This window comes from Rhinichthys klamathensis, unplaced genomic scaffold, assembly GCF_029890125.1.
Source record: "Rhinichthys klamathensis goyatoka isolate OS25496 unplaced genomic scaffold, OSU_Roscu_1.1 h1tg000229l_1, whole genome shotgun sequence".
In the NCBI taxonomy this organism is placed as follows: domain Eukaryota; kingdom Metazoa; phylum Chordata; class Actinopteri; order Cypriniformes; family Leuciscidae; genus Rhinichthys; species Rhinichthys klamathensis.
In genome coordinates this window covers 2,692,914-2,718,449 of record NW_026606753.1, presented here as the reverse complement: position 1 = coordinate 2,718,449, position 25,536 = coordinate 2,692,914, and the positions used below count along the sequence as shown (strand labels likewise).

The window sequence follows — 25,536 nt, the reverse complement described above, 5'->3', positions numbered from 1 at the left end:
ACTTGAAAAACACATAGATCGCTACTTACAAAGGAGAGAGAGAGAGAGAGAGAGAGAGAGGGGGGGGGTATGTTATCACATCAGACAGAATGTGTGGATGCGTGCAAAGAAAAACTATAAAGATTGAAAAATCAATCACAGTTAATATGCTTGATGTCCAGAAAGCGTCATAGATATATAAAATCCTGCAAATTTTAGTAAGGCTAGAATGTACAGATTAACCACCAAATTACATTATGGCCTAATATTTTAAGTTTTAAGTAATTTAAGTAAGTTATTTAGTAGGCTACCACTTTCCTTTTCTTTTTACAGTCTATGGCTAATACACTGGTATCAAAATGTGCACAACTCCAAAATTTTATTTGTGTTTACCAAAGAAACAAACTCGTCAAACTCCGTTTGCCATTGCGAGATTGGACAAAACGGTTTCATTCCAGCCCCTTCATTCACTCCCATTACAAATCCAACACTACGGCGAAATTGCGTATCTCTCATGAATATCAATTCAGTGATGCTGACGTTGCTTTGTAGGCTTCCTGGAGCGTTAGACCAGTCGGACCAGTCACGTAACAAATTTAATATTCATGAGTCACAAGTCACGGTCATTCGTCCACTTTAGAACAGTCCTACCAGAGCCTACTGGACGAAAGACACGTTACGTAATTAATATGCATGAGGCTCACGCTACTCATGTGACGTGCTCTGAGCTGTCTGAAGTTGAAAACACTGTCCATGTTATTGCTTCCTCTCTGCAACGTGCGTGCTGCACTTCTAATGCAAATTTATATATTTTTGTAGACATTTTTGACTGGAATTATTGAACAAGATATTTGAATCCGAATCTTCTAATTTTCCTCAAGGACTGTGTACTCTACCAGCTACCTTACTGCTAGATTTTAAGTGATAAGCGAGCCTTCAGTTTAAGGTGAGGTTAAGCTCAATGCATTTACGACTGAAACGTAAATTGAAACGGTCAGATCATTCGCTATGGTCAGACACTATATGTTTTGTTGTTGTTTATGTAATCACGGGATTTCGTACGTTTGATATTGATGTGGTTACTACTTGTTTCCGTGATCTGCAGGCTTAGGAGGACGGTAAACAAGCGTATAATGGCGACTGAGATTGAAGCCTGGACCACTGCCACCCAAAACGATGGTACGAACATTAAACCAATGATTGCCTTAACAACTGCTCATTTATCTATTCAGCCTGCGTTTAGCTAATCAATGCATATGGTAGTTGGTCTTTTACGGTGTCGTTTTTGCAGACGACATGGGCTTAACTTTGCACTCATGTTCCACCATGTGCTCTGGCAGAAAGGCTTGTATATCGCATGTGTGGTATAAACTTGTAGAAAAATAATCGGTGCATTATTGCATTAATACCAAGATTTCACTGGTTGTTATTGTGAGCACATATAAGCACGTGCTCTTTCATGCAAAACTTTTTTGCGGATATAAGCATTTAATTTTTTAATAATTTCTCTGATACACATAAAGTGGTCAAATACAAGCAACATTATTTCCCCATATTTTACATAAATTAACTATCGTTCATAATATGAACTCTACAACTTAGTACCAAAACAGTTAACCGCAAACGAGCTATAGCATGTAAGATTGTCATGTTTATTGCTGCAAATTTGGCTTATGAACAAACCAATATGGAATGACCAATTGTGTCATTAAATACGTTTCTTTTCTAGTTACATCTATTTATAAATATAAATATTTGATCTTGTATGCGATAAAATCATTAAGCTTCTTTGTTAGGGGAAATTTGCTACAATATTAAAACATACGCCCCCTTGCTGAGATACCCGGATGTTTTTGTTCTTGCCACATGAGTTTGAATATGAATATTTCATGATTTGTTTTCGCGATTTTCTTTCATAAATACAGCGTCCAGATCAGTGCTATAAAAGTAGTGTTACCAAAAGCACGTACGTGCCATGGTCTTTGTTTTTGTTTGCGCACAGAACTTGGCTTCCATTCATTTCTCTTATCTGATGACATAAGCATATGAAGCATATAACCGACCAAATGTGTGTTCGTGTAATATTTGTATTGTTATATTGTGCGCAAACTAAATTTAAAATAAATAAAAAATTAAAATGTAAAAGGTTTAGGAAATCTTTGACACACACACGCGCGTGCACACAAACTACATAATTATACAGAGGTGGTGATTCTGAGACAGTCAAACATTACCTCGCAAATTTATGAATATATATGTCACCATGTGCAGTTCTGGAGGAAAACAAGCTGATTATAGCTTAGACAATAAATGCACATAAACCAATGATACATTAGTAATATATTTTTTAATATACCTACCCATCTATAACTTTCTTCTAATTGATGAGATTTTAATTTGATAAAAAAATGGCTGATACATCAGAGCATCTCTATTGGAAAGACATGTATTATAGAAAAATGATTGCATGTTGAATGTGTGTCTTTGTTCAGCTTGTAACAAACAAATGAGATATTTTTGACCCCATACTATGAATACCTGCCAATTTTTGCAATACTGACTGTATGTGTTGTTGTAAAGTGGGTCGAATGTACACCCCCAGAAGATGTCAGAGGTGAATAAGCCATAATTGTCAAAATAGATAAGACGTTTTCCTTTTATCATGTCAAATTTTCCTTATTGACAGTTAAACTGCTGGTTAAACACACCCACCACACCTCCTGTTCTCCTGCTTGCTTAGTACTTAATACAAAAACGACTCAACATTGGTATTGAGGACATTTTTTTTTTATTTTTTTTATGTAGTTTAGACCTGGTGGCCTAGTCAAACACTTTTACAGAACATAGCTACAACATGTTGAAGTAACACTTTTGATTTATCCCTGCTGTGCCCATTTTCTGTTGCTGTTCCTGCTGGCACTTTTAACTGGTTTAAACACTGCAGTAACTACAGTGTGGTTTCTCGTCTGATCGTAGCTAGTATTTTAGGACGGGAGTATTTATTACCATGAAGGCCACTCCTACTGCTCCTTTCAACCCCCCCCCCCATGTAGACTTTACACTGCCATATGTAGTCAGGCTTGGCAAGAGCACCAGAGAGGCATCAGAAAAAGCAAAGTCAGCTTTTCTGCCTCCTTGTGCTGCTGCTGCCCTCTTTATCTCTTCATTTGCTTGTCCTTTTGTGTAGTCCAGTGAAAGCAGAAAACAACACTTTTACACTCTAATGTTGTTTCAAACCTGTATGCGTTTTTATTTTGAGTTGATCCCTTTAAAACAGAGTAGCATATGGTTTGTCAAGACGTCTGTTTTTGGATGAACCTCAGCTCATATTTATTGCAGCTCTGAGATTAGCAAAGAGATTAGCTTTGAGACATTGATTTGAAAGTGGACTCACTTTTTACATTGTGTTCTGGAATAATTTTTTACATTATGAGAAGTAGTCTGCATTTCATGCATGTAATCACTACAAGTATTGGGATATACCATCATGTTATTAAATTGCATTTTCATAACACGTGCTCTCTTTGTTGCATGCCACCTTATCTCAGTGTAAACATGTCAGTGAGTTTATATGCACCTAAAATATAAAGTCATGATTGATGGTAATAACCAAAACAATGAATGGGACAAAACAAAGTTTAATAGCATTTACAATAGTTTTTGCTATTGTACCGGTACAGCGAACCTTGAAAGTATGACGAGTTGAAGATTCTTCATATTCCTTTTTGGTGTAAAAAAAAAAAGGCAATTTATTTTTGAGTGAATTATTCCTTGAATGTCAGTTACCTTCTCCTTCCATATTGGTGACACAATAAGCAGTGCATTGTTTAAAATGTGCTGCTCAGTAAATGACAATAATGTGGATAGTTTTTTCCCACACATTATTTTAAACGCCAAGATTGTGCAAGAATTCTGCCTGAAATTCAGCAAATTAAACCTCTTGAATTAAGATGTTTGCATGCTTTTAGGGCTGAGAACTAGAACTTTTTTTTAAGGTTTATCAGAGGTGAATATGAGACATGACCAGGTGTGCAGGAAAGATAAACATTTCTGTATGATGAAATGAAAGCTGATTGATTGATGATTAAAATGCTTGGGAAGTTGGGATGATACATATATAATGTCACTTGAAAATGGCAATAGTCTTATTTTTTTTAGGCTTAAGCCTAGTCCCAGACTAAGATACATGTTTGAGCTGTTTTAACTGAAAGCAACTTTCAGTTAAATTGTTCCATCTCAAAATGTATACCAGTAATGTTTTTTTCTAAGGCATATTTATAAAAGCTACTTAAATGCCCTAATTGAATTAAGGCCTAATCCTGGCTTTATCTAAGTCCTGACTGTAAAAACCAGGCCTTAAAGTGGTATGCTTTATTGGTTTAAAACATATTTTTTGACCATTTAAATGACAAATTTTGAATTTTCTTTTGGGCTTGTATTTTTCAGGAGCCTTAAATGGTTAGTTCACCCCAAAATGAAAATTCTGTCAGTAATTACTCACCCTCATGTTGTTCCAACCCCGTAAGACTTTCGTTCATCTTCGGAACACAAATTAAGATATTTTTGATTAAATCTGAGAGCTGGATCACTCCTCCATAGGCTTCTTAAGGGATCGAAACTGACCGTCCGTAGCTTTTTTAAGTTAAAAATAATCCAAAATAATTATATTTTAAAAAACGTATTCTGCCAGTGGTCAAGACTATCTGCTTGCCATAGCTAGATTCAAAACGGTTAGCTTGTAATAATGATTTTAATTCCAGTGGTAGGCCTACTGGTGGGTTTCCGCGGGAAATTCGAGCATGTCTTTGCGTCATTACGTCACACCCGTACACATAAAGAAGGAGTTTCGGCTAGCCGGCTATACTGCGCGTGACGAGATGTTTAGATGTATAGGCTTTTCTCGCAGCACTTTACATAATTAAACTTATGGCATCCAGAAAGATCCAAACAACAATCATCAGTGTCAACTGGAGATTCAGCAGTTATAAAACCCAAAAGACTTCGTACTTCGGATTTAAGGTGGCTAGAGAAAGAGAAAGAAACCGTCTCATGCGAACATAAGGATTTAAACATCGGCGGGGCTTTTGAAAAGTGCGTGAACTCCGTGTTTTGAAGGGGTTCAAAACGGAAGAAGAGACGGCCTTTTTCTGCTGAACAAGTAAGTTAAGACATTTCAATAGTTCAATCGTGTAACAGTACGTTTTCTTAATTCACACAGTTATGGAGTTTCCTTTGTTGTGCCTTTCTCGTTTTGCTATTATGGAGAATATGAATTCTGAACTACACAGGTATAAAACACATTAAATTTAACATTAGTCACGCAATGCTGATGTGATGTTGTTAACATGAACAATTTGAGAACAAAGTAGGCTATAATTTGCACAGTTGCTGTAAATCGCGTTGATTAAATCTAACGAAGCTTATCATGTCGAATGCTTTTTCCCCCTTAGTTGGTCAGAACAAAAATGGATGTTACTTACTTGTTCAGAAGACATTTTCTTATGAAAATTCTTATGTTGGTCAAACTTTCAAAAAGTGAATCTGTGATTCTGTATGACAGTATCCACACAGCGCGGTGACTGACAGCAGCACTCGCCTCAAAGCACTGTGTTCATCCGCGTTGTTTCATGCCGATTTACAACCCACGTAAAGATGATAATTCCGCGAATCACTGCAGTTACAGATTTCGAACAGAGAGATGGCGACAAAGAGGAAAAGCTACGGACTGCAGCTTTTAAAGTAGTTTATAAAAAATGAAAACCAACAATATTCATAGCCATATGTGCTATGCCACACAATGCCAAATTTAAAGTATAAGCTAGATTAGTGCACCAAGCTAGGAGTATCTTAATAGTTGTCCATTCTGTCTGTGTCTGGTACAGGTGTGTTCTCACTTGAGAAAGAGCAGGATGGGGTGGATGGGACTTATGGCTGTGAGGATCTGAATGAGTTGGAGGTGAATGGGAACTGGACCCCTCAGGAAAAGGCCCTGCATGAGGCCAGACTGAAAGCTAAGGCTAAACGGCGCCTGCGTAAATCATCCTCCCGGGATTCCACTCGGGAATCACTTTCTGAATCGGTTTCTGGAGAGCTTTCTACCGATCCACACAGCCCCAAGGGTAAGAACGCTGTAAATGATCGAAAGTCACGGACTGGAAAAGGTCGAGGACTGCCCAAAAAAGGTGAGATTGTGAAATATGAATTGTTCTCTAATTATTTGTTTTTCCAATATATAAATTGATTAAAGATGGATACCAAATTTAGATGTTAATATAAACCACAGAGCAGGATCCATTTAGCCTCAAGTGGCACAATTTTCCTATTACAATTTTTTGATAGTAACTTTGTGTGGTATGACCAAAATCTTACATCACTGTTACAGTATTTATCATCATGATATATATATATATGTATATATATATTTATATATTTATATATTTATTTAATGGATCCAAACCAAAAAATATAGTAATTCGTATAAAAGTTGCCTCTTATGTTCTAGTTTCTATTGGATAAATGTTTTATATTTCAAATTCCTTCCTCCCTACCTTTTGCGTTTTTGGCTGTCTTATAGCTGTTTTATTCTTATTGCTCCTATGAATAGGTGGAGCAGGTGGTAAAGGTGTGTGGGGAGCAGCGGGTATGGTATATGAGGTGGAGGAACCTGACGCAAAGGACCCCAACTATGATGAATCTGCACAGGTAGGAGTACACCTACTATTTACCTTTGCATCCTATACATGAAGAATACTAGTACACTTAACAAAATATTCCTATTTTTTTATGGACAATGAATGTTTACATTCACAGTGCCAGTCAACACCTGCACCCAGATATCCCCGTTTATTTGTCAGCAAATGTGTGCCAAATGCAAGTAGTTTGTCCAAATTTATAATACGCATATAACAGTAGGCAAAAAGTACTTGGATTATCTACTACTACTTCCGACAAGTTTCCGACATTGTGTATCCACTGGAAACTTTACTATCACCTGAGGCCATGGTACTGGATTTGTGAATGGCAGTGAAGTGACTAGTGTTGTCAAAATATTCGGTACTTCGGTACCAAGTCGGTACTACAATTTTTTAAACGTCACAGTACCTAGTACCCGGTCAAACCCGGTTATGGATGCGCATGCATGCACGAAGGGCGTGAAGTTGCGTCCTCTTCATGAAAGCGCTGAGACATGGTGACCGGCGGCGCTGCTGATGTGGTGTCTGTGTATATTAAACTGCCAAAAGACTATTTAAATATTAACCCTGCATGTTCTGCTTGTCTCTGTGTGAATGAACGGCGCAGACGCGCGTTTTCATTTAATGCTACCTCACACACACTGAAGCACGAGTGACGCTCACGCTATTTTCAGTCTCTGCTGCCTCACGATATGATGACAGGATTCATGATTCAATCTCCGAGAGTCACTTCATGAGCATTTTACCGTTTCATTTGAGAAAAACTATCGTCATATCATACACGCACAGAAACTCAAAGGTCTTCACGGCAATCCGTCAAAATAAAAGTTTGGTTTAACTTAAAGAAATTGACAGAAATTATTATATTAGGCTACTGTACAATAGATTTAACTACGTCTCCATTAATTAAAAATACTACTAATAATAATAATAATGTGTGCATAGAAGGTTGCTTATTTTTCACTTGATTTTTTTATAAGCAATATTTCTCAATATTAGGGGTGTCCCCGACTAAGGATTTTCATAGTCGAATCAGAATTGTCAAGTCTTCCCTATAGTCGACTAATAGTCGAACCGTGTGTGGGGTTGGGGAGGGGGCGGGGCTTTAACATTTTAAAGCCGCGATGTGCAGAACATCACACAAAGATATAGAAGAAAATGTATAAAAACATTTCGGATCAATAAACTAAGAAATAACATAAATAACTGCAGAAAGACCACACTGCAGACAGGATTTGCATTTCACATGCAAATCAAATTAAATCAGCTAAATTGCCTGTGCGAGCAGGCTCTAAGAACAGAGCGCAACATCGATGCACCGAAAAATAATCAACAATTAATTTACAGAATTAAATTAGAACAGAATATACCTTTCTAAAAAATAAAAATTCAAAACGAACTAAGTCAGAATCAAGTCACAAGATGCAGAACAAATGTGTGCAAAATGCCTAAAGTGCAGGGGAACATAGCTATATTCAAAACACAAATAGTTAAATTAGATAACCCTGAGTGATCAATAAATAAAATAAAAATAAATAAATTCTTAAAATAACGAAAGTATAGCCAGAATTGTCAACTTAGTCTTTTTAACTGCAGAAGCAACAATAAACACTAAACTCGAGTGACAGTTTAGCTAAACATGTTCACAGCATCCAAAAATCAAATTAGAACCGGCTGAAATGTTTTGAAATCACTTGTACCCTTCCTGATCGAGACAAAATAAATCTAGTCTTTCACTCTCTGTGTCTCTGTGTCCGTTTGAGTCTTTTCAAATTGTGTGCTCGGATAAAATACATTCTAAAATGCTTAACATGAAAAACGTAACGGCTTAATGTCCTAAGACGATTATATAAAAATATCAAATTCTGTACACACCTTATTAATAAAGCATACTGTATAGCCTACAGTAAAGCAGACGAGCCCAGATCTAACCCAGGTCAGTGGTTTAAAGGGGTCATATAATGGTACATGCACTTTTTCAAGTTGATTGTACTGAAATGTGTGTTGGCAGTGCCTGTACACAACCATCATATAATGATAAAAATCCATCCAGTGTTTTTGTTTTAATCTCCTTATATGTTTTCCCCTGCCTCAAATCGAGCCGTTCGACCGTGTGACGTCACACGGTCGGACGCCCCTCCCGCGATTGTTGATTGACAGCAGCGTTTCAACACAGACCCGCCCTCGCTCGTGAGCCAGCTGTCAATCATAGTCTGCGCGGACAGGCGCGGTCATTGTTGATATGCTGGAGCACTGTCTATGAGCAGAATGGCGTCTAAGCGATTGGTGTTCTGTTCTTGGGTGCAATAACGAACACAGCAGTAATTTTGATGTTCCTAAATTCGAACCGCTGAAGGACGCAGTGGCTGAGTTTTGTTTTCGAAGGGAATATTCCCCACGAGCAACGTCAATGCGTTCATGTTTGCGCGAATCATTTCTCAGCAGACTGCTTTATAAACGAGGGTCAGTAAAAGCTAAGAAGCTGCTCCTGAATAAAGGATCGGTACCAGCTATTCGTGTTCCTGCTGAACCTCTAGAACAACTGAAGTGAGTGTAACGTTTTATTAACCTTTATATTAATATTTATATCTTTGCAAATCGCTTGCACGCTTCACGATGAATGAGTCTAAGGTTTACACTCAGGGTACATTACGGCATGTTTTCTATGTACGACGTTCTCAATATAATTCATAATCCCACGTTTATAATGAACAATGCGTTATGGTTATTGTGTTACAAACGTGTATACACAGAACAGAGGGGCGGAGTGAGCGAAGCTCATGATTATTTAAAGTCATATGCACTGAAACGGCGTGCTGAAAACAGAGCTGTTTTTGACCAGATAAAATAATTGTTTTCTTACAATACTAATGAGAATTTTTAATTAAAGTATATTACAAACTTTTAATTTAGACCCTAAAGAATCATATTAGCTTGTACAAAAATGGCATTATATGACCCCTTTAAAGAAATGACCAGCAACCTTGCTTTGGAAAAACTTACTTATGTTGTTAAAGGGAAACTAAAAGACTTTGATCAAATTTGGGCTCCCTTCTTACATTACTGTAACCAAGTTGACCAGACAATATGGGATGATTGAACTACCTAACTCTTCTGTAGTGGTCATGTCCAATATTTAACTCAGTTCCTGTAATCCAGCAAAACAAATAATAGCTCTGGTAAAATAGTAGAATTAAACAACAAAATGTCAGGCTGTGGGCTGTAATATCAAAATGTATATTTTATTTATTTTATTTTACATTATTTTATGGTTTAGTGTTGTTCTGGATGTCCTGTAATGTGTATCTTATTATCTTCATTCTTAATTGTTTTTTTGTTTCTCACTCATTATTTTGTTTATTTTGTTGTCTTTATGTTCAAACAAAAACCAATAAAAAAAATGTTGAAAAAAAAAAGCAGACGAGCCCAGATGAACGTTAATTTTCCTCCCATTGAAAACCGTCATTATAAAGAAAACGCTTTACGTGACTTTCTATAAGAGGAACACGTTGCGTTCATATTCTGGGTTCTGCTCATCTGCACATAGTAGGCTATGGTTTCTTAATAAGATATGTACTACATACATTAAGCCACGTAAAAGTGCCTTTTAAGCGTTTTAAAAGCTTTTTTCACGTTAAGCGTTTTAGAATGACCCGAGGAAAATCAACTTGTTAACGTTGGCCGGCAGAAGTGCGATCATGGTTTCCTGATGCTAAATCCAGCCTTGGAGAATATCCTTTCCGATGGTGTGCATCCACACTTTAGATTTTCTTATCCAGACATTTTTAAAGATTTAAATCCCTGCCGCCAAAACGCTCCTCTCTCGGTCATGGATCGAAAGTGAAACTTAAATCTGTCACGGGGTGTTTGGATTTATTCACGCAGTTAAAAATATTTATTAAAAGCTTCTTCCTTTGCACATTTGTATTTACAGCATTATCATAATAGGCTCCTATATTAACGTATTGACATAAAACCGGTAGTTCTATGTGAAATCAGACATTGAGCACCCTCATATAACCTCTGCGAAGATTCGACCGTGAGATTGCTAGTCGAATCAGGCTCCTCCTATCGATGCATCGAATCTTCGACTATTCGGGGTCACCCCTACTCAATATCATCAATATTTTCGTTTAAACAGCATGTAGCCTTCAATGCTTTCATAAATTTACCATCATAAATAATAAAGTCATTGAATTGAATTTAATATATTTTTTTCAAATAGTTAAATAAATTGGAAAAATAGTTCAAACTGATTTTGCTGTGGTACCGAGAACCATAAAATTGTAATGGGATCGGTACCGACTTCTGGAATTTTGGTACCGTGACATCCCTAGAAGTGACGCAACGCAACTGATTTTTTCCGGATCTTGTGAAATCCTAATGTTACTCATTTAAATAATCTCCTCCCATGGAATGCACAAAAAAGGTGCCTGGTTGAGCTGCATTAGAGAAGACAGTGTTGTCGCTATGTCAAAGAGACACTGTTTTTTCCACCCGTTTCCAAAACTTTAAACACTGATCCTGAACATTATAACCCCAACGTTTATCTGTGTGCTGCACATTTTATGGAGAACAGCTTCCAGAAACTAAGAGGGTACAATGCAGGCTACACACAAAAGCTTCTCCTAAAATGGAGCAGTTCTCCCTTTGTCGGGACAATCTGTTGTTTGTGGATAACAACTTGCAAGTATTTATTACTTGCAAGTCTTATTATTTCTAGTTGTGTTTTCTACCAACAGTTCCAATTATAAGTTTTATGTTGTTGCTACAATGTAAACAAAGGGCAAAGTTCTTTAGCTCCGCTCGCCTGCTAGCCAACATTAGTGTTTATATATTGTTTACTGTAGCTTTTGTAAGCTCTCACTTTTGTAAGGCTGTTCACCGCCCCTTAGGAAAATTAACCATGGTTTTGTGATCGATTACTGTTTGTATTGCCATAGTTGTCCGACAAGTATCATGATTAAACTATGTAGACGAAATACTCCCAAGGCACTCACATGGTAAAGTAAACGGCCTTTAATGAACTGGGCTAAATCATTAGAACCAGTTAAAAGTAGATCTACGCGTTTCGGCAACACAGCCTTCTTCAGGACTGGCCCATCATTTTTAGATCTACTCCTTAATATTTACATCTGAGTCGAGCAGCTCTGGGTCATGGTAAGGGGCGTGGCATTTCCCAAACACGCGCTAAGTGGTGCCAATCACAACACTGGGCCAGCCAACCAATCACAGCACATTTTGTATTTAAGAAGGAGGGGCTTCATTGAAACAGGAAATAATCAGCGTGTTCAGGCCAGACTGGGGAAAGAGGTGCTGTAATAATGTAAAATATGTGAAAAATACTGTGTTTTTTGAAGATTCAAGCATGAAAGCATATTCTAGTACACCCCAAAAACAAAATAAAGACTTTGTAAAAGGGCGTAATAGGACCCCTTTAATGGTCATGAAGTACGTTTCAAACCAAATGTAGCACCTGATATACAGTATGCGATTTCAGACACAGCTCATGTATACAGAGCCCAAATCAAATATGGTGACGTCAATAACATCATTCCTGCGTCATGACATGACCACCAATGAGGTTTGATGTTTTTTTGAATGGCATGAGGGTGAGTAAATAATGACAGAATTAAAATGTTTGTTGAACCAATCCTTTAAGAATCAGAGTCAGTGAGTCAGTGTTTCTCTTGTTCAGTTGAGTGGGATGTGAGCTAAAAGTGGTTCTGGCAGCCCTGCTGGTATTCATGCTGTTTGAATACTGCTGTTATGTTAATCAGTGCACTGTATCACCCAAGTGTTTAACATACACAGATGGGCTGCAGCAATGACAGTTTACTGGAGAGATCTACTAGGGAAAATAAAAGATGAAAAAAAAATTTTTTTTTAATGATTTAGTATTTGTTTAATTGATTTGTTATCCCTTTATGTTAAAGGTGTTTTTTCTAGTGTCAGACTCTTGTTTGTTTATCAGGGAGACACAGTATATGCTACAGTAGTACCGGAGCTGGACGAGAGAGAACTCGAGAAGACCATCAACCCCATTGTGCAGGAGTACTTTGAGCATGGAGACACCAAAGAGGTGGAGGTGAGCTATAGCTTAAAACAAAGCCAGATGCCAAATAACAGAAACTTTGTTTCAGTAGTATTAGTAGCTAAACATTCCATTCCCATTCATTGAATACCATTAGAGCAGTGCTTCTCATCCAGGAAGCTGGGGCCTAGTAGGGGAATTTAAACCAAGCCTTAAAAAAAGATGAAAAAAATCAAAATCAAAATATTACTTATTTATAATTCACCCCCTGTTCACACTGATGATGTAAATCAAAAACGTTTTGTCTATGTATTTGGCCTCTAAATATTTTTTTTGTACAAGACATTTTCTATGATAATGTGTGCAAGCTCCTCTCCTGGTTGTACTTTGATATGTTTTTGAGGTTACACAATAATTAATTTGTTTATCTGTTAATTCAGGGGTGCAAAACACAGTCAGGTCCACACAGTCCTGTAGAGTTTAGTTCCAAACCTGCTCCAAAACACATACCTGGGCTGCATCCGTGAAGAACATTAATCTCTTAGGATGTCTGGAATCCTGAAATTTAATTTACAGAACTAGGACTGTCGGGCCTTTAAATATTGAAGTCAAAAAAGTTTAAGAACCACTGCATTAGAGCATCATACTTGGTCTAATATACAGTATTCTAATTACTCCTCACAATGTAAACTAGTTAAATGAATAGTTCACCCAAAAATTATCCCATAATTGACTCCCCCTCAAGCCATCCTATGACTTTCTTCTTTCAGCCAAACGCAATCAGAGTTATATTAAATAATATCCTGGCTCTTCACAGCTTTGTAATGGCATTGAATAGTGCCCGATTTCAAGCTCCAAAAAGTACATCCATCCATCATAAAAGTAATCCATACGACTCCAGTGGGTTAATAAATGCCTTCTGTAGCGAAACGATGGGTTGTATAAAACTGGCAACGGCCGTACACACAATCACAAGAGAGTAAATTATGGGATAATTTTCTTGGGTGAACCTTTCCTTTAATTCACCTCCCAGCAATTTTCCACAGTCTTTGTAAGTTGTTGATCTAAGCTTTTATTTCTGCTTCTTCCTTTGTCTGGTAGATGCTTCTCAAAGAGCTGAACTTGGGCCATCACAGATATGAGTTCTCCTCTCTGGCTGTTTCTCTGTCTCTGGAAGGCAAGGCCAGCCAAAGAGAGCTTACATCACGTCTTCTCTCAGACTTATCTGGAAAGGTGCTCTCTGAAAGGGACATGTCACGTGCGTTTGACAAAATACTTAAAGAACTGCCAGACCTCATCCTGGATACACCGGAGGCCCCACAGGTAAGGGAAAAATGTCATATGACAATGAAAAATTCCATAAAAAGGACAATATTATTAAAAGAGTTCAATCAAGTTCACTCAAAAAGATTTATTTATTTATTTATTAAGGGTGTCACGATTTCGATTTTAAATCGAAATCGATCGAAATTAATTCACAATCTCGAACTTCGAATTAAAAAATGGAATCGTCGATGCTGCCACGCCCCCATGTCACGTCCGGTCGGCGTGCCAAGGGGAAAAAAACACGTGTGTTGAAGTGCTGCGAGTCTATGGTCAACCTCCTCTAACTTAGCTACAGCCATTCAAAAGATAGCATGGCAACTGCAGATGCAGGAGACCCATCGACAGAACTTGAACCCCCTACTCTTTCATTGAAGTCGCAGGTGTGGAAGTTTTTTTGATTTCCAGTGAGTTATGTTGACAACGTTCGCGCTTCAAAAAAGCCACAGTTTGCAGACATCCTAAGTCTCGCGGAAGTTCCGCGGAAGCTATCATATTGATAGCGGCTCCCTGATTCACGCAAATTAGTTAAAATCTCCCGTAATCTAGAGTGAGCGAGCAAGAGCGCGCATGCAAGACAGAAAAAACTGTGCTCCAAACCGTATTGCGCACACGGCAGAGAGGGAGAGAGCGAGAGACCTTGCGTGTGTGCCTCATGAAGCGCATGTAAGACAGAGCATCCTGATTGGCTGGTTTTGGCTTTAAAAAAAATAAATGTAAAAATCGAGAATCGAATCGAACCGTGACCTTAGAATCGAAAATGTAATCGAATCGAAGATTTGGAGAATCGTGACACCCCTATTATTTATTCATCCTCATGTCGTTCCAAACCTGTATGAGCACATTCTCTATAATACCTGGTTCCTTTCTTTTCTTCAGATGCTTGGTCAATTTATTGCACGGGCCATTGCTGACCACGCTTTACCCATGAGTTTCCTTGACTGTTACAAAGGCAAGGTGGATTGTGACCATGCCAGGTGAGCTTGATGTGACAGTCTTGGTTATTTGGGTAATTTGCTTGGATGTTCTCCAGGCACTCTTGTGTCCAGATTATGAATAAGTATTCTGTTACTCAGTACATAAACCTAAATTTTATGCAGAACCTTCATTGCATCACAAACCAAATTGTAATTAACGTGAAAAGTGTTGAATGCAGCACTTAGAATTGCGAGGTGCTTTAAGGTTTCAAGGTTTTGACGACCATTTGTTGTTAAATTCAGGGAGTCATGATGATAATGGGATTTTGGGTCAGAGTGGGATTTGGTGTGGGAATTTACCACCTGCCACCAGCCAAATGTGATTACAGTGGCAGAAAGATTTGCCTTGTCACTACGTAATGGTGGTGACTGCCTCTGATTGGCCTTGATGAAAAATTATTTTGCTTTGTAACAATGAAGCATGCTTGTAGAAGTAGCATTTCATTATCTTGTAGCACAGATGGAAAGAAGCATATCCCAATAAGAGTGAACCCACAAGCAGCCTAATCGACTAGGGCTACTAGTGGTAAGAACTAAAGTGGTAAATTGTGCTCTTATCAGTCATTGTGGCTTGTGGGCAATGAAGGTAATTTCCCACCATACATGCCATGGGGCCCTAGATTGAATATGCAGTTTTATCTAATGTGTGAAATCATTCTTTTTGTTCTTATTTTCTGTATTATCTGCTTATATAATGTGACCCACTGATATAATGTTCCCATGTTTGTGTGTTCATGCCTTTATTACTGTTAGAGCTGCACTGGACAGAGCATCAGTTCTGCTCTCCATGAAGAGGGAAATCATGCGGCTTGATAATGTGTGGGGAGTTGGTGGCGGCCAGAGGCCTGTCAAACATCTCATCAAAGAGGTAAAGTGAGGCCAGATGTATTTCAAATTAGAGATGCACCGATTACAATTTTCTAGGCCGATTCCGATTTCCGATTTTTCAGAGTTTGACCTGCCGATACCGATTTTAGCCGATTCCGATTTAATTTTTTCTAACCACATTACAGCACACACAAATATTTATTTTCTCTCTTTTCTTTAGTAGAACATTTTGCATAGAACATTTTTGAACAGTAATCGCTATAAAATAGGACTATATAAATTACTCCTGGTGTGGGAAATTCACACACATCTAAAGTGCAGTGTTATGGGAAATTCACACACATCTAAAGTGCAGTGTTATGGAAGAACCATTTCCTTCTTTTCACATCCAATATCCAACTAAAAAAATGTGTTCATTTCAAAAAGAAAATTCATTTTCTTTTCTGACATAAACTCCAGTTCTTGTTAAAACACACCAGACATGCAAATTCTGTGCATATTTTCTGAAATCATATTTATTTTGTCCATCAAAAGTGTGCTTTCACTTTAATTGAGCATGAGGAGTGCAGCAAAAATAGACTCTGCGCCGAAACCCGCGCTTCACCGCTGCTCCTGCTCGACGCTCACACGCTGCTCCTGCTCCCGGTGTGAATGCACTCATTGATTAACATGCACGCCGGAAATATTACGCGCTGCTCACGTTTGCGGTGTGAAACGGACGTAATTCACGAGGTTTCCTACATGTGCGTTCCGTGTGCATGTGTGATGGGAAGTGTGATAAAGGCCTTTTGCGCTTGAATTATTTAAAAGCACTTGAATCAATGATTGGCTGATCATAGGATAGGCCTACATTAGTACCATCCTCGGTAATGATGGAGGGATTTGGCCGATTTTCACGTGATCGGCCATGATCGGCGACCGGCCGGTCAGTCTGACATGCCGATTTTATGCCGGTCAAATGCACTCGGGCGCCGCATGAATTTGACCGGCATAAAATTGGCATATGTCAGACTGACCGGCCGGTCGCCGATCACGTGAAAATCGGCCAATTCCGGTCACCAGCCGATCAATCGGTGCATCTCTATTTCAAATTCCTCCATCATTACCGAGGATGGTTCTAATGTAGGCCTATCCTATGATCAGCCAATCATTAATTCAAGTGCTTTTAAACAATTCAAGCGCAAAAGGCCTTTATCACACTTCCCCGTTTGAAAACTGGAAGCTTCAAATAGGAGCATAAAAAAACTTCCGCTCCAGCCTGTATCAATGGCTGTGCCCATAGCATGGGATTGGTTTGTTTTTGTAAAATTCAGCACAGATACCTCTTCTAAAGACACCAGCCTCAGTTTACAATCATTGAGTATTGTGAAACAAAGAAAAAATGTGTCATAATATTCCGAAGCATATTTCGTGATTTAAAGTGGAGCATGCAAGCCATACTGTATGTGTGAGCGCTATACTTCTGCAATAAAGTAAGGGGATCAGATTCTGAACTACAAGAATAAAATACAAACTACATATCACATTAAAGAGCATAAGAATTAGACAAATCTTAAAATATTAATTATGACTGAAGTCTATTTTATGGGGATTGAATTAAAGGTTGGGGAAAACTTATTGTATTAAACCATAATGTTTGCATTTTTTCATGCACTTACTTTATGATGCTTTCATCAAATTGAAGTAGTTTAAATAAAGAAATTTTCCAGCTCATAGACGATTATTCAAAAAGAACTGGTTTGATCATCGTAAACACATCATCCGTGTTTGAGTGCAGTGATACTGTAGACAAGGTGGTAATATAATGCAAAAATAAAGTAAATAACATAAAAAATAAAATTAAATCATTCCTCTGGCTGTAACCTGAGTTGCGCGCTAATCTCGGCAGCACTGACAATCGCGTCTCTCAGATCATGTTACACATTAGAATGAAAGATGACGTACATGGTAGGCTATCATGTAAGTCTAAATAAACAGTTTTGAATATTGACTTTTATTGTTAAGTGAAACTTAATGAGTATAATTTTCTTCTCAAAACTGCCGTCCGTCCATTGACAATAATGCAGGTGGAAATTCCTTTACGCTACTAATCGGAGCAGAATGTGACGACACGCGGACTGTGATAAATGACGCAAAAGAGAATTAAATTCAGTACTGGCGTGCTGTCTATGAAATTTACGCACAGAAAGACACTAGTTCTTAGATAGCTTGCCAGTACTGATTTGAGTTGTCTTTTGCGTCTTATCTCACTTGAATGAACAAAAACACAAAATGATGTCAAAATGCCAGTATTAGGAGACATTTAAGATGAGAATGAACAGGCACAAAAAAATATTTTGCCAAAAATTAGTGCAGTGCTGAGCCAAAAGAATACATGTAAAAGAAGAACAGAATACAATGTACTTAGCATATCACAAGAAATTTGGACATTGTAACATGCTAGAGTTAGAACCTTCGGTTCGCGAGCTTGCTGCTTATTGTGCTTGTTTGCCACATTGAGGACACATTTGTCTCGGTGCAAAGGAGAGCTTCCAAGGTGAGAATGTACATACAAAACCATTAGTTATGCTAACTGATTAGTATGCTAAACTAGTGTATTAACAAAGTTTACTGTTAGTTTGATAGCTGAAGAGCCACATTAGAAAGAATGACTAATGGTTAGCATAGTAAGCTAACATGGCATAAGACAATAAATACAGATTTTGGAATGTTGTTTTTCTGTAACAGTAGCAATAATCAAACATCTATTTGGTCCTTTCTGTGTGGCTCAGTCCAAAGATCATCTCAGCCGATTTTGGACACAATTGGACAAGATTTGTAGTAGGAGTTGACGACAAAACTTTAAAATGACAGACAAGCAAAATTACAGAAAATTATAAATAGAATATCGTTGGAATCAGCATAACCCATGGAATATAGTGAGACAAAGAAAACAAAAAAGTTTTGGTAAAAACACTATCTCTTGAAGGCTAGGTGACGCTATCTTCAAACTTCTTGGGCACAAAACATGTAAATGAAGAAACTCAAATTGTTCAACATCCTGCACCTTATTTGCCGTTTATATATTATGTTTTCTGTTTGTTTTACAGATGAACCTGCTGCTAAAGGAGTACCTGGTGTCAGGTGTGCTCTCTGAGGCTGAGCACTGTCTGCGAGATCTAGAAGTGCCACACTTTCATCATGAACTGGTCTATGAGGTATGGATGAACATTTCACATACTAAAATAGTCAATATATTAAATGCACATAAATTGTCATCTTTGTCATCATTGTCATATATGACAACAAATAAAAATGACTATATACAGTTGTGCTCAAAAGTTGACATACCCCTTGCAAAATCTTCAAAATGTTAATTATAAAAAAAAAAAAAAGAGAGATCATACAAAATGCATTTTATTTTTTATTTAGTACTGTCCTAAATAAGATATTTTACATAAAAGATGTTTACATAAAGTCCACAAGACAAAAAAATAGCTGAATTTATCAAAATCACCCTTTTCAAAAGTTTACGTGCCCTTGATTCTTAATACTGTGTCGTTACCTGGATAATCCACAACTTTTTTTGTTTTGTGATGGTTGTTTGAGTTCCTCGTTTGTCCTGAGCAGTTAAACTACCCAATGTTCTTCAGAAAAATGCAATTTCTTCAGTTTTCCAGTATCTTTTGCATATTTGAACCCTTTCCAGCAGTGACTGTATGATTTTGAGATCTTTTCACATTGAGGGCACATTTTGTATGATTCCTCTCATTCCTCTTCATTCTGATTTCTCTCACCTGTTTTTCTGTCTGGTTGATATAGGCTGTGATTATGGTACTAGAGTCTACAGGTGACACAGCCATACAGATGATGGTCAAACTCCTCAAGGTGTTGTGGCAAACTGGCCTAATCACTCTGGACCAGATGAACAGGGTTTGTACAAACTTAACTTCTTTTTTTTCTTCTTTTTTTAAAGCTATTATGCAGCTGGGTGATATACTGTTACCAATTAGCTAAAACTGTCTAAACATTCTACCATTATTCTTCTAGTAATTTCAGATCCTAATGATTGTTTACTATTGTTATTATTTTAATTATTAGCCAACAGATGGTAGTGTTTATAATGGCATAAAACCATTGACATCACATGGAAACACGTCTTCGGTGATTCTAGATCTATTCTGAAAATTAGTTTTTTTTCCACATACACTACCGTTCAAAAGTTTGGGGTCAGTGAGAATTTTATTTTTATTTTTTGGAGGAAAGAAATCAATACTTTTATTTATCAAGGAATAATTAATTTGATCGAAAGTGACAGTAAAGACATTTATAATGTTACAAAAGTCTTTTGAACTTCCTATTCATCAAAGATTCAAAAAAAAAAAAAAAAAAACTGTACAACTGACAGACCAACAACTGTTTCAACATTGATAATAATAATAAATGTTTCTTGAGCATCAAATCCTCATATTATACTGATTTGTGAAGGATCATTTGACACTGAAGACACTGACACTGGTGATGCTGAAAATTCAGCTTTGAACACAGGAATAAATTACACTTTACTATATATTCACACAGAAAACAGCTGATTTACACTGGAATAATATTTAATACTATAACTGATTTTTGTTGTATTTTTAATCAAATAAGCGCAGCCATGGTTAGCAGAAGAGAATTCTTTTAAAAGTATTTAAAATCGTACCGACCCCAAACTTTTGAACGGTAGTGTATGTGCGATGGCACATGTTATGCTTGTTGCCAGTTACACACGCACACACACAAAACCATTGAACGAGTATATAAACTTGCATAAGGTTTCATGGTTCAAACCAAATTAAACGGCAATCGCGGACTTCATTGCACAGGATATGCGCGGTTTCACCTGCTGGTATCCGCTGATTTCACGCAGCTGCCATTTTGAAATGGCTCCGGTGGGAAGAAAACCGGAAGTGTCGCCTTTAATCATAGGAGAGTCGCGAATGCGATGGCATATTGTTGTGTTTAATGTAGAAATTAGTTATTCTAAAAATGTACATACATTTCTTTCATATTTTAGACTATATACAGTAAAAATCATTTATAAATAAAATCATTTTTTTACGTTCTGAATTATATATATAAAAAAAGAAGCAGGAACGAACTATATACATATCCTATATTAGATATTAACATCCAATAGTGTAAATCGCGGCAGCAGCTTCAGGTTTGTAGTCCAAGGCACTGTTGTCTATCTGTACTTCCGGGGTTCTTCCCACCGGAGCCTCGCTTTCGATTTCAAAATGGCGGCTGCATGAAATCAGCGTATTCCAAATGCTCTAACAAGGCATCATTTATGCCATTTGAAATTGTTACAAATTACTTTGTATTTACTTTGTATGTTTTAAAGCAATATTTAATGATGAAATTAACGTACAATTGTTTTGATTTATTGAGTATGTGTTTTTTTATTTTTTATAAAATGCATTAAAAAAATGTATCGATCGAAAAAAAAGTATCGTTGTAGAATTGAATTGTGATTCCTGGAATTGGAATCATAATCGGATAGCGAGGTGCCCAAAGTTTCCCACGATTCAATACGATAGTGGATGGTGATTTATTCCAAGTTTTTTCCAGTCATCACTAAATTTGGGTCTGTTAATCTTTGGATCATGGTTTTATTCAAAACGGTTTGCTTTTGTAACGTCAGCAGAAGTTTCTCAGCGAAGCTTGTTGTATTGATATCCAACTTGACCTGGTCATTTGAAGGTTGCAGCTTCAAAGCCTGCAGAGGAAAGTCTGAGATCCATTATTATTGTGCTTGTGAGCAAGGGAAATAAACCCACAAAGTAGTCTTTATTTATTCATTTTCCATATTTTTAATGTAACACTAACGTCAAGGGTCACATAAATAAATAAGGAGGTATCAATCACCATTTACCAACAGTTATATTTCCCTTAAGTAAAGTATACAATTTTTTGATCATACAAAATGTCTTGACAAAATTACATGAGGCAGAGCATTTGGAAGCAAAACCTTATAAATGTGCACCCAATATCAAAGTCCAGAGTTACCACAATTGTCCTTGGTCCATCACGCCATTATAGATGTTTAAGATGTTAGAAGAACATCATCCACGTTTGTTCAACAAGGGTTAATCCAAGGAAAAAGTGTATTTTCGTTCAGGAGTTCGGATATACTTCCACGTGGAAGATAACAACACAAAGAACTTGAACCGGTTGAGAAGCCCCCAAAATCAAGCAGATACCAAAACCCTATTGAGATGTTGAACACAAATGTTCCTCAACAGGGTTTTCCAAATGAAAGCATGGAAAGAGCATGTGCTCTCAGCAGGTATTCCTAACTCACACTTCCCTCTTCCTTTTACTCTCTGGTCTGGAGCATAGACAGTAAAAGAAATGGACACAGCGACCCCATTAATTTCAATGGAGATAATTGAAGCCCGTTAAAAGCTGATCGCCAGGCGTACTGCGCAGGCTCAAACTGAGCCTGTCACATGAGCAACCTGTATGTCTTCTAGTAGCTGTGCCGAGTGAAATCTGAATAATTCCCTTCCGAATCTCACAGAGACGGAGAGAGTGAGTATTAGCTGTCCATGAGCTAGCAGCAGGATCAACTTTATGACTCTCTCTATGGGCTTCTCCCTTGACTTTATCGGACTTTATACCTCCAAGTCCCCCCGATTGCCTGCGAGCTTCTCCTCCTGTCTATATGGTAATTTCTCTACTGTGCGACGGAGAGTCGATTCGTTATGACGCAATCATTAGCCTATTTTTACAAAAACTGCTTCTACGGGGCCATAATGTAAGATACAAGGTATTGGAGCCTTTTATACATTGTCGTGTTTATTTAGAAATAAATAATGGACAAATGGAGTCTTTGGACGCCTCAAATATAAAGTTATTCGCTGTCAAAGTGACGCCAAAATGAATGGGAGTCAATGGGATGCTAACAGCAGGTGAAGTTCTGCTACTATGGCCCTGTCCCAAATGGTGCACTTCATGCGGACTTTCGGTCTCGTGGACTTATATTGCGCGTGCTCGCCGAGTCTACGAGTCCGTAGGCCGTCCCATTTAGCATTTTAACGCTCTGAAGTGTGCTCAGCAGCGCCCCCTTTGTACCCTTGAAGCGGTCTTCCGCGAAGCCCGCATAGATGCAGGCTCCACGCACTTTAACTACCCAGGAATCCTTGCGAAAGGCCAATCAGACAACGGATGGGAGGAGATTTCGCTCACGGACAATTGTTAACATGGCTGAGAAGAAAATATTTAAGTGTAATTATCATTACGGTTTTTATGACAAGTTTATACAAACATTATGATCATCGACCAGTGGTTGATGTCTCAAACATAGGCTAATAATAGCGAGCTGAATAATACGATCGCATTATGATTCATTAAATAAATAGAACAGAACGTCAGGGCTTTACCGAGTCATATGTAAACACAACAACAATAGGCAGCATATTTCCCTGAACCTGTAGCTCCTGTCCATAACAACAATCAGACCGTCTTCCTGTTTCCGGCGTGATGATCGAGTCTGTCCCAAAAATACCTCTCAATGCGCCCTCGCGGTCTCGCGCTAAGGGCCCTATAGGTCTGCACTACATGACGTCACCGAAGTGTGGACTCTGAGGAAGTCCACAAGTCCGGAGTGTGCCATTTGGGACAGGGCCAATGGCGGCTCCCGCAAGGCTTCGACTTCCGGCTGATGGATTACCCCCTTGGTCTGGAGAGATCTCCCGGATAATGGCTCCCTAGTGCCCTCTAATGGCTGGGAGTGAAATTGCAACTTGTATTTAACATGGGAGACAGGTAACGGTTAACTAGAACTGTTACAATCAGGCATTAAACTTGTTACAGTTGTAATATTTTAGCTTTATCTGCTCATAACAATGACTTCCAAGTCAATAATTGAATTCCACATAATTCAATCATTTGGATCTGACCAGGTTAAATATGGAATTGCTCCAACATGGTTGCCAACATTTTTCATCTAGTTGTTTGTGAGAGAATTAATGTGTTTGCGTGTTATACACAGGGCTTCCAGCGTGTATACGACGAGCTGCCAGAGATTAACCTGGATGTGCCTCATGCACACTCCATTATGGAAACCTTTGTGGACCTTTGTTACCAGGAGTCAGTCATCACTAAGCAGCTGAGGGATTTCTGTCCAACCAGGTCAGAGACTTGCATCTTCCCTGCTTATCGATGTTCTTTAGAGAATAAGAATTTTAAATTTGTTAATGTCTGATATTTGATGTCAATTCTCTTCCTGTGAACACTAGCATTATAACAAATGTATTCCTGTGGCCAACAGGGGGCGTAAGCGCTTTGTGAGTGAGGGCGACGGAGGGATTGTGAAAAGCTAGAAGAATCAGGAGAGTTCCGCAGGACCCTGATGCTGAGCAGGCTGGGATCTCCTGCACTTCCCTGGGAGTCTGTCCTCACTGTCTTCATTGCTCATCTTCCGAGTACACAGAAATATTCAGCCTCAGAAATGATATCATGTAGAAGAGTGACAACTGAGAAATGCTGTTCTCTCCTCTATTACAGGCTTTGTTTCATTTGTTTGTGAATTTATGTGCGTTTTTATGCAGCATAAATGCTGCAGTGAAAAAACGAAGTGAGGGGAAATCAGCAGCTTCAGATGGCCATGAAATACAGTTTGGGTTGAGGGATTAATTTTGCTTTATCTTTTTTAGCTTAAGTTGTTTTTCTGTTTTTGTTCACAAGTGTTCACTTGTTAGTGTTCACAGTGATCTCCCAATTATTGCAATGTAATGCATAAAATATGAAGTACTTAGAATAAGGTATTAAAAGAATTTGTGCTATTCAACGGAAGTGCTAACTGTTGGGCCAAAATACAATATTTTATGAAGCGATTGGGGTCACTTCTAATTGTTTTCATTTGATTGCATGTTTATCTTCAAATTTGTCTTATTGCATAAAGAAACCATACGTTTACAGATTCACAAGGATCTGGGATATTTTTGGTTAGCTGCATACAGACTTTTTTTTTTTTCTCAATGCTTATTCATGGTTTATGCCAAATGCATGTCAAGAAATCCTAATTCTATGTTTCTGGCTAGTTTTGACATCTTTGTATGTTTTAGCTGCCAATGAATGGAGGAGAGAGAGAGCATCATCACCTCTCAGTCAGGCTGATGCCTGTGAGATTTTTGTCTCCCATTTTCATAGCAGCCTAAAGTATGTACCCCTGTTTGATGAAGTTCAGAACATCCATTTTCATTTTTAGTCCTTGTATTTATTTGGACAAAGAGAAGCCAGCTGAGACAATTAATGAAAATATATATCAATTTTGAAGTGGTAAACTTTTCAGCAATCAATACCTAGTGTCAGTTGTAATATGAGTGATTTTTTTTTATTTGATTTTTTTTACTTTTGTCATGCGATCAGTCTTTGTGTCTGCTTGTTCATGGGACACTTTTTCAAAGCAAAAACATTATTTTTGTCAACCAGCAGTTCCAGAGTTCCAGCATTGAATACATTTTGACACTAATTGTTTCAATAAAAATTCATAATGCTCATATTCCTGTTTCTTTGGGATAGTTTAACACTTTTTTCCCCCGATAGATTTTCCAGTCAAATCTATATGTTGTAACATGAAACTATTGATAAAATCACATCTGCTAATATTGCACATTACCCTTCAAAATTTTAGGGCTGGGATTTTTAAAAAATGTTATTTAATTGAAAGAAG

General features: G+C 37.8%; 1 protein-coding gene across 1 annotated transcript; it reads left to right on the top strand.

The window, feature by feature from the left end:
• The first annotated feature begins 757 nt into the window (after positions 1-757).
• pdcd4a (programmed cell death 4a) lies at positions 758-24,848 on the top strand. Its single transcript, XM_056265125.1, has 12 exons — positions 758-925; positions 1,085-1,158; positions 5,862-6,161; positions 6,584-6,681; positions 12,646-12,759; positions 13,807-14,028; positions 14,908-15,005; positions 15,759-15,873; positions 18,923-19,030; positions 19,635-19,745; positions 23,854-23,993; positions 24,133-24,848. Exons 2-12 carry the CDS (start codon positions 1,113-1,115, stop codon positions 24,182-24,184), a joined length of 1,404 nt encoding a protein of 467 aa, XP_056121100.1. The 5' UTR covers positions 758-925; positions 1,085-1,112; the 3' UTR covers positions 24,185-24,848.
• The last annotated feature ends 688 nt before the right edge of the window (positions 24,849-25,536 follow it).

Excerpts from the sequence above, each read along its gene's own strand:
- pdcd4a (XM_056265125.1), top strand. The coding sequence starts at position 1,113 with ATGGCGACTGAGATTGAAGCCTGGACCACTGCCACCCAAAACGATG. Across the intron at positions 6,682-12,645 it reads ACTATGATGAATCTGCACAG|GGAGACACAGTATATGCTAC; the intron begins GTAGGAGTACAC and ends TTTGTTTATCAG. Across the intron at positions 15,874-18,922 it reads TCAAACATCTCATCAAAGAG|ATGAACCTGCTGCTAAAGGA; the intron begins GTAAAGTGAGGC and ends TTTGTTTTACAG.